This window comes from Vigna umbellata, chromosome 5 (assembly GCF_029865625.1).
Source record: "Vigna umbellata cultivar VRB3 chromosome 5, Vumbellata_1.0, whole genome shotgun sequence".
Classification (NCBI taxonomy): domain Eukaryota; kingdom Viridiplantae; phylum Streptophyta; class Magnoliopsida; order Fabales; family Fabaceae; genus Vigna; species Vigna umbellata.
Genome location: NC_142169.1, coordinates 35,942,231 through 35,957,802, shown reverse-complemented (window position 1 = coordinate 35,957,802; position 15,572 = coordinate 35,942,231). Strand labels below are relative to the sequence as shown.

The 15,572-nt window shown below is 32.8% G+C and overlaps 3 protein-coding genes and 1 non-coding gene across 4 annotated transcripts; 2 read left to right on the top strand and 2 right to left on the bottom strand.

Annotated features, from left to right (window-relative positions):
* Positions 1-1,505: 1,505 nt before the first annotated feature.
* On the bottom strand, positions 1,506-5,458 carry LOC124841079 (uncharacterized). Its single transcript, XM_047317262.2, has 9 exons — positions 5,301-5,458; positions 3,994-4,103; positions 3,156-3,224; positions 2,827-2,942; positions 2,672-2,726; positions 2,414-2,534; positions 2,188-2,235; positions 2,008-2,102; positions 1,506-1,888 (listed from the first exon to the last, which is right to left on the bottom strand). The coding sequence occupies exons 1-9, from the start codon at positions 5,377-5,379 to the stop codon at positions 1,790-1,792; spliced, it is 792 nt and encodes a 263-aa protein (XP_047173218.2). The 5' UTR covers positions 5,380-5,458; the 3' UTR covers positions 1,506-1,789.
* Positions 5,415-9,407, top strand: LOC148198209 (large ribosomal subunit protein uL22y). The gene is made up of 8 exons (XM_088115727.1): positions 5,415-5,443; positions 7,566-7,665; positions 7,770-7,806; positions 7,986-8,026; positions 8,524-8,754; positions 8,849-8,951; positions 9,021-9,088; positions 9,169-9,407. The coding sequence occupies exons 1-8, from the start codon at positions 5,415-5,417 to the stop codon at positions 9,229-9,231; spliced, it is 672 nt and encodes a 223-aa protein (XP_087971853.1). The 3' UTR covers positions 9,232-9,407.
* LOC124841089 (small nucleolar RNA snoR74) lies at positions 8,134-8,265 on the top strand. The gene has a single exon (XR_007029089.1). It is a non-coding gene; the product is annotated as a small nucleolar RNA snoR74 (small nucleolar RNA).
* A 1,499-nt stretch (positions 9,408-10,906) lies between the features above and the next one.
* LOC148198208 (small ribosomal subunit biogenesis GTPase RsgA 1, mitochondrial-like) lies at positions 10,907-14,160 on the bottom strand. The gene is made up of 5 exons (XM_088114839.1): positions 13,255-14,160; positions 12,203-12,418; positions 11,918-12,112; positions 11,637-11,830; positions 10,907-11,199 (listed from the first exon to the last, which is right to left on the bottom strand). The coding sequence occupies exons 1-5, from the start codon at positions 13,885-13,887 to the stop codon at positions 11,016-11,018; spliced, it is 1,422 nt and encodes a 473-aa protein (XP_087970965.1). The 5' UTR covers positions 13,888-14,160; the 3' UTR covers positions 10,907-11,015.
* Between the last annotated feature and the right edge of the window lie 1,412 nt (positions 14,161-15,572).

The following is a 15,572-nucleotide window of genomic DNA, read 5'->3' as shown; positions in this document are numbered from 1 at the left end:
CATTATGCAGGTAAAAAGGAAATGGTTTAGCATCACAATTCACAACACATGTATCCAAAAGACACATCAATGTCTAAAAATTGGGTTTTAAATTTTAATTTAAAAGATGGTTATTAATTTTCTGATTGGTGGAATGTGTACTTTTCTGAAATACTTGAGAACATATCAGATGAACACTGAGTTGCTGGTAAATGATAATGACTGAAATCTCCCATAGCTATATAGCTAAGCTGAATTTTACGCTACACTTTGGTTCCACTTCATCAAGCATGGGAACACAGCAATCATTAACACCTCATTCTCTAACCCTTTTTGTTTTTTCTTTTTTTTTAAAGTTACATATATTATTTACGAACATAATGTTTGACTCAGATAAAATTTCTAGAAATAACAAAACATTATTCTAAACATTAATCATAGTGAGAGTTAAACACTTTGATAAAGATTTATAAATTTGAAATTTTAAGATTTTAAGTTAGAAGTTATGTGAATCTTTTCAATGAATCAAACTCATATTGTATTGATGTTGTATAAATTCCTCGTTAAAAAGATTCATCTATTATTGGTAAAGTGTCTTGATACCAGAAGATACTGCTATATTTTTGCAGAATTAAGAACTCAGAAAAAATCGTTTTTATAATAAGGGTCAAAGAAAAAATCACTCATTGTCTTGGAGGATAGTATTATTTAGGGAAAGAGATGTTATAGCTAATCAAATAACCTGTTGACTAGGCTGTCAGCACTAAACGGTGGAATTCAGTGAAAAGCCCTTGACTTTGAAGATATGATTCCCTTGATCAGTATACAGTTCTGTTATCAAAACTAAAAAAATAAGGTTCTTAACCATAAGAAAATAAACAAATATTTTATAAAATGATGTGTATATTTTTTAGGATATTAAATAAATTATATGGTTGAATTTTATAATAATCTTTTTCAAATTTATATTAAAATCCACTTGGAAAACGTCGGCAAAAGTGCATTAATTAAGCTTTTGTTTAGTTTCAAGTTGGATTTTTTTAAATCACGTTGAAATATCGGTAGAAATATATTAGTTTTGACTCCAAAGTCTATTCTGAATTATAACAATTTAGAATTACTTGTCCTAAGTAAAAAAAGAAAATACCGAATTTTCTCATTGAATTCCTTTCATAATAAAAATATTCAAACATAAAGGACATCTTTTCAACATTAACCTTAGCTGGAATCAAAGTTTTAAAATTTTATTAAGAATCAATTTTGTTTACGCACATCCAAACACACTCTAACATGTCTTTCTTCATGTGAAATTGTTGTACACATTTCCAGAATACCAGAATAAGAAATGAGCTGTGGGCACAACGATATGGAGGAGCTCTTGAAGAATTCGCCGCAAGGTACAACAAAACTCTAAAACTGTAGCTTTAGCATGTAATGAACTTGTTTGAATGATTGATTCAATTGCGTGATTGATTCAATTGACAGATAACCATAATCTAGGGTTCCAATCACTAATTAGTCAAAACTTCAAAGAGAAAATCTCGAACAATCAATGTAAAGATACAAATGTTTCCCGAAATGTGCAAAATTCTTTAGCACTTCTCATTACTCATTAGTCAAGAAGTAGTGTTCATCTTGATTTAGAGCTATCATGTGAGGAATGATGAGAATAAATTACTAGTTAATGGTCACAGATTAAAAGTAAAGGGATTCATTAAGCAGGTGAACAGGGATGGATGTACACAAACTATGCTTCGGTGAAAGAGAATATCTTGGTCACGTATCTCACCATAACCAATTGAATCACTTCTCAACAAAGAAGACTGTAAGAAGGCATGTCTTCAATCCGTAGAACATCATCCATCAGCAACTCTCTCTCTAGCTGAACTCGCGTGGATTTCAGTACATCCTGCAATAATAATAGAAACCCCTTTGAATATAGGAACAACATATTGCATTTTACCGTTGATTATTCAAAAGCTATACTTTCTTTTATAGATTATTAACAAGTGCATCATGGAGACTTACGTTAAATTCCATGTATGTAGCATTTTTCTCCTGCCATTGTTTGTCCATAACAACGAATGCCACGCAATAAAGCAGGTCAAATGCCCATTCATTCTCTGCAAATGTATGATAACAGTTTGAACTTTTGTGTAAATACCATAACAGACCAGATAATATCTCAGAACAGTTGCTGATTCTAACCTGAAAGCATTTGTAGAAAAACTGCTCTTACAAAAGTCCTTGGCTTGGCTGCAAGGGAAGAAACAGTCTGGTATTAGAGATATTGTTGTAATTTTAAGATGGCAATTTCTATTTAGTTTAGTTTCCTTGGAGACCTAGGCCACAAGACTCGTGTAACTAACTGGGTGAGTGTTAGTATATCAAGTCAATAACTAAATATAGGTTCAAAATACTTTTGATCACGTACTGGCATCAAGATCCAGCATTTGCATAATCATAAATGTGATGTTAACGCCAGCAACAGCAAATGGATACTCCCAAACAGCTTCTTTTCCTCCTTGCCTCTTCAATAGGCGCTGAAAAGAAGTCTGCAACATGTAGAGGGACACAAGAGCATAAGCAAATAAATCGATTTTTGGCAGAAGTTGGGCAAAAACTCTTTCATGATACGGAGTATTGTTCATTTGGGAGTCTGAGATTGTTCATTTGGGATTCAGAATCTTACTGAGAATGTCTTTGCAAAGAAAAGTAGGTTCTCCAATGAAATGAAACCAGCTCCTCTGTTAACAAAATTGGTCCAAAAGAAATGAACTTGTCAAGAGCGAAAACAGCACAAAAACATAAAAAAAAGGGATGGTAACGTGACAAGGCAAATATAACCTGAAATCAGTAGACGGATCTCTACCCTGCCATCCCATTTCTTTCCATTGATCAGAAATCAAGCTTTGAAGATCCTGTCCAGGGAATGAAGCAGACCACAGAGCTCTCAACGCTTCCTGTTCTTGAAAGAATTTGTGGATGAGTATCTTGCAGAAGAAGGCTAAAAATATGTGAATAAGTAAAATTTCACTAATGATTATTTGGCATGGACCATCAATTTCAGATGTCAATTTGCTGGTATAAATTTCACAGAAAATAGGATTGCAGCAAGTTCCCCGGCAATCAATGCTTACACCAATGCAAAGTAAAATAATACAACTACGTTATACCTGGTGATCAGGCTTGGAACCATCAAAGTAAACTTTCATTCTGCGCTGTAGTCTTCTTAGCCTTTCCTCCTACAAAATTTTTTACAGATGGATGCTTAATGAATTACTTTTTCAGTTTTATTCTCTTGTTTTCCTCACTGCTCTGTCTTCAATGAATTCATGACAAAAGGGAAAAAAATATTGAACCATTTATGATAAAAAAAAAGAACACAAGACAGAGACACCAAGGGCAGAAATGTCCAATGCATTTTCAACAATTGTTTCTGCAATTATTCTCAAAAACCAAAAACTAAGATTTCAATAACTCGACATTCTAGTTATGGTCAAATTTTAAATTACCTTTGAAAATTATTAACAGTTTGTTTGTTCCAATGTTTCCTGTTATTCTCAAATTGCCTTGAAAAACATTATCACAAAACACCACAAGCTGCCATTGACACAGTTGCACATTTGTAAATTACATATGAAAAGGGACAATATGCAAATAGTTCAACTGCTTGAACTCATAAATAAACACAATTTGGTAAAAACCCAACTTGGATAACTTTAATTGTAACTTAAGAAGAGAGAATTTCTAATTTAAATGAACATTTACATCAGCAAAAAATATGACTATAAAGCAGAAAGCTAGCATTCAAGCTTGTCCAGTGACAAAACAGAAAACAGGTTCAGTTAAATCTAACAATGCTCTGACTAGGAGAGTAATTTTGTAGAGGAATGTGACTCATAAAATTAAACTGAACTATTCCAGAAACTCAAAGAAAAGCTTAAAAATGATACAGCAGTTACAACCAGTGAATGAAATAAAACAGCAGAGTCTACATTACGAACCACCAACCTGTAAGGGAGTCAAACTGATGCAGATTCGTTGACAGTTTCCCTTTCGCTTGAAGCAAACACAAGTGAGTCCTTTACCAATCCATGCAGGGGAGCCACACGTTGCATTATCTGTATACAACCAATCAGGAGACTTCCCCATTCAACCCTTTTTTCTTTTAACCTTTCTCAAACAATGCCACTAGGCACTTGGTTGAGGAAAGGAACTAAAAAGATCTTAACTTTATCCTTTTTTTTTATCACAAGTTGAAGAGGCAGCCCATGACCAAATCAAATGCACTAATCAATCAGACAGAGATGTGGCAGAATGTTGTGTTTTGGGTGGAACCAAACCATATAACTTTGGAGGGGACATAATCAATGGGAGTTGCGTATGGTGAAGAAGGAGGAGTGGTAATTTGAATAGTGTGCATTGTCGTCTATTGCCCCGACCAACTAAAAAGCAAAATGACTTAGACAAACCGTGAGCTGTGATGTTGGGCCTACAGGGCCCTATACGACCACGTGGGAAGATCAAGATTCATTACATAGTCATACATTTTGTTATCCCATCCATGTGACCAATAAAATAACTCATTTTTTTGTTTTCCTTTTGTCTTTGGCCTATAGTGTTTCTTTTTTCTGTGCTTGTAATCGTGACCGGTTATTAGTTCAGTTCTTCTCGTGGTTTGGTAACTTCCCACTCCCACCATTCCCACTATCTTGTTTGTTACATCAGATCCGACCTCACTCACTGTAACAACTAACAACTCCACAGCAATCCTAAATCCTATCCTATGTAGTTTGGTTTAACTAGTTTCACACATGTTCCTCTTTTAGTGGACCCTCTCCATTGTTTACGTCACGAAACAAACAAACACTGTCTGCTTCAAAACACCGATTCGGTTCAGAATTTCATTTATTACCAACTCTTTATATTAATTTCCTTTTTTGGTTTGGTAACATTGGATTCTTCAAAGTGTGGAAACATTGTATTTTTATTATTATTATTCTTTAATCTCAAAACCCAATGTTATCCACAATGCATGGCTCCTAAATTACATGATTAATAATGGGAAAATCCCATTAATCAGCTTATCCGAAAGCTATTCTGAAAATGAAATTATAATACATCACAAAATTTAAAATTTAAGTTTTACTGCAGTACTACTCCATTTATTAGTGAAATAAAACTCTGATGAGATATTAAATAATGGAATAAAAACAGTAATGAATCTGCATGGAGGAGTTTTTGTTAGAGAATGATGCTGAGACAGACAGAATCAAATCATTGAAATATAATATCAAACAGTGGGAAATGAGAAGAACCTGAAGTCTGAGAAAGGGAGGAAGAAGAAGAAGCAGCACAAATGGGAATGAAGGTGGCATTGAAGCTAAGGAGACCCATATTATGTGATTCTTGGTAGTGAACCTAACGTAACAATGGTCTGGTTTCTGGGATCTGTGAAATGGTATTGATTTGGATGATGGTGGTACTCTAGTACTTGTTCTAAGTAAGAACAAAAGTGTTCTTGTATTGCACTACCCTGTCTTTTTCGAACTGGACTTTGTCTCTTCTGCCTCTCCTTTTACCAAATTAGACATTAGTCATTTGCCCTATTCACACACAGTGTTCCAACATTTTAATCTTTTTTACTTTCTCTAAATATTTTATATTTGTAAACCCATAATCAAGAAAAAGATTAATATCTTAATCTAAACTCATATAAATATAGCACCGTATTAATTAATATTTGTAGAGAGAAATTCAACTAGATGTCATTTACCATACACTCGAATGTAGAGAAGAAAGTTAAAAAATAACATGTACCTTTAAACAATTGAAGAAAACAAGGTGCAAAACTAACATGAGGGAGAGTAGAAATTTTGTTATATTGATGTTTTGGAGTGTACAAGGTGATATATTTCAGGTTAATACTGTTTTTATTAAAGAAAACATAATTAAAAAGATTAGATTAAGAGAATATTTCGTAAGATGAATAAAAAATGTTTTCATATTATATTCATTTCCAGTTTAAAGTTTTTTAAATTATAACTTTTTTTACATACATGGCTAAAGAATAATCAAAATACAAATGTTAATTACTTTTTCAAAAAAATATTTTTTTAAAGTATAAAATAATAACTTATATGTTTATTTTTTAATATATTTGAAAACCAAAGTTTATATTTTTCGTGAATCACTCAATACCATTTCAGGTTTTATTTTTTGCGTGCAGGAGTAGTCGTTATCAGAAGAAAAAATATTTTTTGACAAACGTTGTTTTTATTTTTTAACACTACTTAGAATGACATTATAGATAATATGAGCTCTAAACATCCAAAGTACTCTTATCAACATTGTATTAATGCCTCAGTTCAAGTGACTGGGAAGCACAGCTTCAAGAGATACCGGATATATTATTCTGAGGAGGATTTGTGTTAACCAATATTGTTGCATGTACATGAACATAGTTGTCATGGTGTCTCGTCTTTTAAGATAAAAATACATGGTATTTAAATAAAAATATATATACTTAATTTGTTAAACAATGATTAAAAACTAATATAGTTCACATTGTTATTAATATATTGTGAAATTATATGTTATAAATATTATATCATATGCTATTAAATAAATAACATTGTATATACATATATTAATATGTAATATTATTTTATTATACTCAAATGATACACAAATAATAATTATAAATTGTGTGAGAATGATTATCAACTTCTAAATTAATATTTCTCTCAAAAATATAATTTAGAAACTAACAACTATACAAAAAACTAAAAAATTGTCACACAAAAAACTGTTACAAGAAAAAAATATTTTGTGTTATGTTTCTTATTAAGTCACAGTGATTTTTAAAATAGCAATAGAACAATTAGATTACTTTTAAATTTAATATTATTTATAACTATAACTTAGTTATTTCTAAAAAAAATATTACCATGTGAGTTGATACTCATGGCCATTTCACTGGTAGAATATATTTTAAGATAGTATATGTAATTATTATTATCCATAATTTTATAATAATTAATATTTTAATAGAGTATTAAAATAATAATTTGTTAAAGATACGTTAGGTATATTAATCTATAATGCAAGGAGTTTTTGTTTTCACTTTATGGAATTTCATCATATATGCATGTTATATTTTAAATCAGATGTGTTTGTGTACATTATCAATGAAATTATAATAATTCTACTGTGTGGTTGCAATTAAAAATAAAAACAAGTGAAATTAGTGTTTTGAGTCCTGGTAATTAAATAATTTTTATTTAGACTTTTGAAATAAATATGTAAACACTCTATAATAATGAGTTTACTTTGGGTTATAAATTTAATTTTATATTCTATCTACTACTTTCTGATAACTATAAGGTTGTAAATACAACATTTTTTACTATTTTGGAAGCTATAATTTTGTTGATAGTAATTTAATCTCTTAATCTGGATATTAATAGGTTCGGCCCAATAGATAAATTATTTTACCACTTATCGTAGTAATTGGGCCGGAACTTGGTTCAGCCCATAACTAAACCAACAAGTTCTAATTCAGTTATCCATTATATATAAAGCGATTCAGGACTAGGTTTTACCCTAGTTTCCTTCCTCCTTCAGCAGTTGTTCTTCTTCAATCGTTTGGAAGAAGTAGAAGAAGAAGCGGGAGCCGCCATGGTAAGTGACCAATGTTTCTCAGGTTTTTCTTATGAACTTCATTGTCAGATCTCATCATTTTCTGTTTCTTATTTACTTTTTATTTTATTTTTTGCTTTTCTCAGGTGAAGTACTCCAGAGAACCTGACAATCCCACAAAGTGTAAGTTCCTTTTCATTATCATTATTTCACAAAATTGTAATTTTCATTATATTTAATTTTTTCCTATGGTTATTTATTTGTTGTGTATGTTCACTGGAATAAGAATGATTTTTCTGTTAGTGTTGATTTTTAGGGTAATTAAACTAATACTTTGTTTTTCTCTGTAATGTATTTTGCAGCTTGCAAGGCAAGGGGCGCCGACCTCAGAGTGCATTTCAAGGTAATTTGATTTGTTACCCTTATACAAACCCTAATCCTTGTAACTGAATGTAATATTCATGGGCATACACGATATGTTGACTGTTGTGTGTGTGAAACCTGATGTAAAAAAAAGCAGGGGTTTGTCAATCATGTTGACCAATCTTTAGTAAACTTCAGGAATATAATAATCTCCATTGTTATTGGGTGAACCTTTATTCTTTTGTTGTGATTGAAGGTTCAGTAAATGATGGAACACGTTCTTTTAATCATCCTTATATTAAGCTATGAATCTGTTATAACTCAAGACTTACTCCCATGTAGTTTTTATAAAATTTGTTTCAAAGAATACCTTATGCCTTTTTTGAAAAGGAAATTCCCTTTGTATGAGTAGGTTCCTTTTGAACATTATAACATATAAACACCTTGGGCTTTTGGACAATATGTTTTTTTGGTTAAGTAGTGGTGATTGACTTGTATAATTTATTTTTTACTCATGTTTTTCTGTTTCATTTACAGAACACTAGGGAGACTGCCTTTGCCATCAGGAAGTTGCCCCTGGTTAAAGCTAAGAGATACTTGGAGGATGTGTTGGCCCACAAACAAGCCATCCCTTTCCGACGTTTCTGCCGTGGTGTTGGGAGGACGGCTCAGGCCAAAAACAGACACTCCAATGGACAAGGACGTTGGCCCGCCAAATCTGCTAAATTCATCCTGGATTTGCTGAAAAATGCCGAGAGTAATGCTGAAGTATGGCCTTTGTGTTATTTTATTTGCTTTACCATGTCAATATTTCATGTTAACTTTTGTACTCGTCGACTTTCTTATCATTGCTTTGCCACAGGTGAAAGGTTTGGATGTAGATGCTCTTTATATTTCTCATATCCAGGTTAATCAAGCACAGAAGCAAAGACGCCGCACCTACCGAGCCCATGGAAGAATCAACCGTATGTTTCTGAACTTATTTATATATGTGGTTAACCTAATGGATTACTAATACACTTCGATTTTTGCAGCTTACATGTCATCTCCCTGCCATATTGAGCTGATATTATCTGAGAAGGAAGAGCCTGTGAAGAAAGAGGTAACATTGCCAATCTCTCTGTTAACATTATCTTGACTTCCTTCTTTGTATTAAAATCTTATTTACTGTTGATATTGTAGCCGGAGACACAATTGGCGACAAGCAAGAAGAAGGGTGCTCTTCGAAGTGGTGCTTCATCCTAAATTGCTCTTGAAGAAAGTGATTGGAGGACTCACCTTTAGATTATGTCAGTTTTGAAGATCGTTTTCATTTTTTAAATTTGAATATTTGTGATGAGCCGCATTTGAATATTGAACAGCACCTTTTTGTTGAGCATACTATGTTTTAAGTTAATTGAGAACTTCAAATTCAAAAGGTATTTTGTTTGGGTTTTTATTTCATTAATGCTGATCTTTCTTTCTAATCTGTCATGTTATTTGTGACTATCCTTGGTGTAATTTTTTTATATTTTGGTAATTAAATATATTTTTAAAGAGTTCTGTATGGAATTTTTTCTTTTAAATTTGTGGATATTTTTACAAATGGTTAATATTGTCAAATCCACCATAGTTGAGTGGATCAATGATCAAATCAACCAGTGAGTAATTTTTTGTTTTAAAGTTTCAAATCGACCGCAGTTGTATGAATTACTGCTCTTCATAGAAATTCTAATTCTGTTAATTATCTATTGGTAAATAAACTAGTTTTATTAACATTAATGGCGTAAAAGTTATGCTATCTTTTTTATCTGTCCGTTCAAATATGTAAATGTTATGGCATTGATTGTCATAAAAAATTGTTACCATGGTTTAAAAACTAGGCTTACATAATCTGTTTATACTAATTTATAGAATAATTTTTATTTAAAATTTCATTCTAAACACGCCTTCTAATTCTTGAAAGTGAGATTATACTGACCAACAAACTGACGCATATTCATATTTTAAAGGACTATTTCTATTTGAAACAATTTGTTCGGTTTTCAATTTACAACCATTATTATCGGCTACCTTACTTTTGTCATATTATAATCTCACAAAAATAAAAGAAAAATGAACAACTTATTTGAGACTTTAGTTATTGAAAAATGGAATTCTGGCTCGTTTAGAATTTGACTCTTTAGAAATCAAATTTTAATTAAAAAAACCGTGATACTCAAATATTTGATAGCATGTTATTTTTGTGAAAATTTTGATGTTATACTTTTGTGAAAATTTCTGTTTGTCATCGGATGACTAAGGTTATCTTCAGCCTCCAACTTTTAAGTTTCGGGATTTCTAGACATGAATTATAAATTATATTATATATTTATAATAAATAATTTAAAGTATGACGTGATATTGTTAATTTTGAATTTAAATTAGAAATCAGACAATTAAGTGATACATTTTGATAGTATTATTATCTTTAACACTTGTGAACATTTGATATTCTTGATGCAGGGCCATGGTGGTGGCCCTTGTGGGTGATATACAGTAAAGGAGAGTATTTTATTCTCTCTTTTTTTTATGAGGTGTAGTTAGTAGTATTGCAGCTGCGGGAATTAAAAGGCCCTTCAATTTTTATCGCGAAAACATTGTTGTGGGTATTAAGTATGATCCAAATGGCCTTAAGTTCTGTTTGTAGCTTTTTGTTTACAAAGAAAGGGACGCTTACAGGGTTGTATTGATGAATCTCCTACAGATTTCCAAATGTAAGTTTTGGTAATAACCAACAAATGCATGCACCCACAACAATATCATGGGCTATCGCATTTAGTATTTCCCGTGTTCTGTCTCGAATAATCGTAACTGTAACTTCAACTCTGATTTGTGTATAGAATCAACATTTTCTGTTATCAGAATTCGAAAGTGTATTGATAGGTGATAGAGATTTGGGTCAAACAAAACACAAATGAACTTCATTGATAGGAACTTAGCTCACTCCGAGATATACATCGCATGGAAAGCAACTATTTACAATGAGAACTTTGGGGGCTAACGAAATTCTAAGAGTTTTCATTCCGTAGCGCCCTTAAAATGGGATCATTTTCCTCATCAATGTCGTCGTCGTCATCATCATCTAAGTCGTCTAAAATTGACTGGTTAATCTTCTTCCGAGATTGTCTCCTGTGCTTTTTAGGTTCCAACCGTGGTTCCGCTTGCTGAACACCCATATCTCCCATTTTCAACCTGCAAAAGATTATAGGGTGCTTGTCAGGAATATCATAACAATAATCCGTGGCAGATCTTTTTTGCATTACTACATATTCAACGAAAAATACTTTTATTGGTATTTCCACAAATTTATTGTTTTCCCCACACTCTTCAACAAGGAAATGCAATTTATTAGCTTCTTTCAAGCATGGGTTTACATGCCAGTGCCCTGATAATTATCATAAATAAATTAGAATATGCAGTGGGATTCATGTCTGCATCTATACATTAACATGTAAAAGGATAAGAATCAGCTTTTAAAAATGTGTAAAACCCTCATAATCACAGTAAATACAAAAAATATTAATTTTACTAATGGATACGAATCCCAGAATTGAACTTTTTGATCAAAGCATCATGCTTTCCAATTAACTGAAAAGCGTTGGTTTGCAATCAACAAAGGCACATCATACCTTACGTCCCCTTCTCTTTTAGTTCCAAATGTCCTAAGTTGGAACTCTTCCCTGATTCTGATTTCATCCAGAAGTTGAAAATAGAATGAATATCTTTCCCAGTCTCCCTTCACAATGCACCCAGGTTCTCCCAGATGCAAGCAATTGTTAAATGAGCATTTCTCGGTCTCATTCGCACTGAGCATTTTCCTGATCTGAATAAGAAGATGATAAGATCAATCAAAACAGGAAAAGCTTTGTTATCCCTGGATTTATTAAAATACAAGTTAGGCATCACTAACTTCAGGAAAAGTTTGTGCAAGAGACTGCTTTGTCACTTTCAATAAACTAGGTTGGTTAAATCCAGGAGTATCAGCAAGAAAGCCCCCTCCAGATATTGGAAGCAAAGAGACATGGCGAGTAGTATGCTTTCCTCTACCACTTCTCGTGGAAACTTCCCCAACCCGTTGATCCTCAAGCCACTTGCTTCCAGAAATCTGAAAAGTAAGGCGCATCCAGGGGTGACACAAACATCAAACTCTAGTAGATAGAGGTAAAAAAAAGAAAATAGAACAAAGAAAACTCACAGGCTCAAACCAATTCTCCCCTTCCGCAACATCAGAAGGGTTGCTTCTAAGGGCATTTATCAAACTAGACTTCCCAACTCCACTAGGCCCCACAATCACTGTCGTTTGATCCCTCAACTTGAATGCAAGAAGATCAAGTCCATGTCCAGATTCAACGCTGCAAAAAACCGGCTCATACCCCCAGCTACGCAGCCTGGCCTTCCACGAACTAATGATCTATGCAAGAACAAAAGCAAAATCAAGCAGTTGCTTTAGACCAGAAAATAGTAAAAGTTGGATTGTGAGTTTGAAACAACTGAAATCTTGGGAAGAAAATGCTTTCTCCCATCAGGTGAGTTCGCACCATGGGTTTGCTTGCAAACAACACACCATTTGACACGGTTGCAAATCAAATTTCCGAGCACAAGTTCATATTTGGTATCAACAAGTTTTACCATGACTATCAAGGACCTAACAAAACCCTCTTCTTTTACTTGTACTTGGGATCGATATGGAACCATACTGGAGTTTGCAGCATGCCGAATAAAAACTCGCCAATTCAACAAGTGAACAAAACAACTTAAGAGCACCTTTCAATTCTATTAATGAGGATTCAAAAGTACTTTTCCTCCAAAAAAACAATAAATTCTTTCTTTTACATTTTGTGACTTGAAATTCAAGAATGTGCATTCCAATTCCTAAAAGTGTTTTTTCTCAACTTCTATCCAGACTCGGTCCAAACGTTCATCAAAGCTTTCCATCCACTATACACAAAAGAATATCAGCGTGTTTGGATAGCCAGAAAGATCAATTCTTGCCCCCAAACAAAAATCACATTGAAATTTTGGAAAAAAGTGGCTACTGTTTGTTGCTTGGGCATTCAACATGGAATTGGAATTGATAATGGGAAAACTGAATCCAAACGCAGTATGTAGTAAAATGATTTTAGCTTGCAAGAAGCTTAATTCATTTTAATTGTTGTGGATTTGGGAGAAATTTATTCAAGCAGTGCCTACACGTCATAGTTATGACGGCAGAGCAAACAACGACAATGCATAGCGCGTGAACCTCACCTCTTTATCCACAAGCTCGGTCTTGTTGAGTGCCAGCGTGAGAGGGATTCCAGTGGATTCAGCTTCGACAAGAAAGCGCGTGAGAGTAAACGGTTCAGGCCTGGGTTGTTCGAGCGAGAACAGCACAAGAAGGTGGTCGACGTTGGCAACGGGAGGGTCAAGAATCTCAGAAGATCGGTGGAAGACGTTCTCAATCCATCCCCTGCGATCCACCCAATCCACGGAACCGACAAGAACCTTGTCCCCGACCATGACCCTGCGCTTAATCTTCTTTAATAGCGCCCTCACCACGCAGAGAAGCTCCACCCCGCGGAAGCTTCCAGAAGAAGGAGGCTGGTCGTTTTCGGGAACGATGACTCGCATGAAGTTCGCCTGCGACGCCGCCACGACACCGATGGCCTGTGATTCCGTGAGCGGGGGGCTGTCTTCCAGGGAGAGAACAGGGGCAAGAGAGGAAAACTCCTTCAACGTTTTTTTTGCCTTCAGAAGGTTGCGGCTCGGGGCGGCTTGCTTGTTAGGGTTTTGCTGCTGCCGGCCGGCAATTGTAACTGACCGGAAGCGGCGCATGAGGAGAGGAGCGGCGGAAGCCACCGCGCGGTGCCGGAGCATCGAGAATGATGATGCCAACGACATGGAAATGGAACGGAACAAACGAATCAATCAGCGTAGTTAGTGCGTGGAATATTAGTGAGTTAAGGAGTTTTAGTCACAGTTTTCAGATGACAGTGTTATCGACTCCAGTGGAAGGTCATCATCAGCGTCACCGTTTTGGGCACTCTTTATCGAAACGACGTTTAAAAACCATACTCATCAAAACAAAACGACACTGCCTCTCCTTCAATCTTCTAGGCATGTCTATCAACAACGCTTTATCTCTTAAACGACGTCGAGTTTTCCATTGCCAGTGCGGCCACCTCTTTTTGTTTATTCTTTCTTGAGAATGTGATGTGATAGAAATATAATAATTAATTTAGTGTAAATTATTATTTTCTGGTACACTAGATTTGTAATTTGATTTCGAATTAATTATGTCTTTGGAATTCTTTATACTTTATAATTAATAGTTAGCGTGAATTTTAGTGATTATGTAAGAGATAAAATAAAATAAGAGATATAATAATAATAATAATAATAGGAGTGACAATTTCGTCGTTTGATATGTGGTATGTAGAAAGTATAAATCGATATTATAAGAAATTCAAGCTAATCTTTTTTAATTCATCCCCTGTAACATTTGACTTGTATGTTTATGTATCGGTCTACATAAAAATTATTTATTTTTTAATTTTTTTATTTTAAATCAAGGATTAAATATGTTTAAAGTTTTTGAATTTCTATAAAAAAAATATTTATACTTTAAATTTTAATATATTTTAGTTTTTAAATTTTAAAAATAAATAAATAAAATATATGACATGACATTAATTTCCAAATAATTATTTGAAAACAAATATAGCATGATTAGGAGAGTTATATTTATTTGTTTTTTAATTTTGAAGATTAAACTATATCATAGACAAATTCTAATTTCATCTGAAAGGCTAAGGTGTAAAATATTTAACCTCTTAATTAACAAACATAAGATATTGTGTAAAAATTAAAATGTAACCATTATTTATTCTAAACAAAATAACAATTATTTCCTTTTAATGTTTGTTTTTTCCAATTGTAATTATTAGGACTTTTTCCATGAAATTATAACTATTTGAAATAATAAACAGTTAGATTCACATATTTATCTACATAATATAATAATTATAAATCACCATTGGTAATGAAAATTTTATCTTTTCACTTAATATTAAAAAATGTCAGTTTTTACAATTTAAAATTATGTATATCAACTCATCCATTCCATAATTGTCACACACGAGTTACAAAATATACAGATCAGACCAAAACAGATCAACAAAGTAAACATCTCATCTTTATCATTCTTAAATAATCTCTCCATTAAAAATCACGATTAAAAATAATTTAAATATACAATTGTCTCTTGACTCACTAAAATATTTTTTTAAAAACAAAAACTGTAATGGAAAATTTGAAAAGACTCATATTTAAGTACATGTATCATCCAATTAGTTCAAATCAAACGATAAAGAAACAATTGATTACTTTAAATTATTACTTTGCTTGGAATGTATAAACTTAGATACGTTTAACAAGACTTTTAAGTTATTTTCCAAACCTTTTTATTAGTGGAAAAGTTGTTTAATCTAATTAACAGTTTAGTGGATAAACTATTTTATTACATTCTAACATTGTTATATGTATATATCGAAGCAACGTTTAAAACAATTGCTAACTTATATATA

Coding starts and splice junctions, on each gene's coding strand:
- LOC124841079 (XM_047317262.2), bottom strand. CDS start 5,379: ATGGGTCTCCTTAGCTTCAATGCCACCTTCATTCCCATTTGTGCTGCT. Junction 4,104..5,300: donor CTCCCTTTCTCAGACTTCAG/GTTCTTCTCATT, acceptor GGTTGTATACAG/ATAATGCAACGTGTGGCTCC. Junction 2,727..2,826: donor GATCCGTCTACTGATTTCAG/GTTATATTTGCC, acceptor TTTTGTTAACAG/AGGAGCTGGTTTCATTTCAT.
- LOC148198209 (XM_088115727.1), top strand. CDS start 5,415: ATGGTCTGGTTTCTGGGATCTGTGAAATG. Junction 5,444..7,565: donor TTTCTGGGATCTGTGAAATG/GTATTGATTTGG, acceptor TTATATATAAAG/CGATTCAGGACTAGGTTTTA. Junction 9,089..9,168: donor AAGAGCCTGTGAAGAAAGAG/GTAACATTGCCA, acceptor TTGATATTGTAG/CCGGAGACACAATTGGCGAC.
- LOC148198208 (XM_088114839.1), bottom strand. CDS start 13,887: ATGTCGTTGGCATCATCATTCTCGATGCTCCGGCACCGCGCGGTGGCT. Junction 12,419..13,254: donor CCGAGCTTGTGGATAAAGAG/GTGAGGTTCACG, acceptor GTTCTTGCATAG/ATCATTAGTTCGTGGAAGGC. Junction 11,200..11,636: donor AAAAGAGAAGGGGACGTAAG/GTATGATGTGCC, acceptor AATCTTTTGCAG/GTTGAAAATGGGAGATATGG.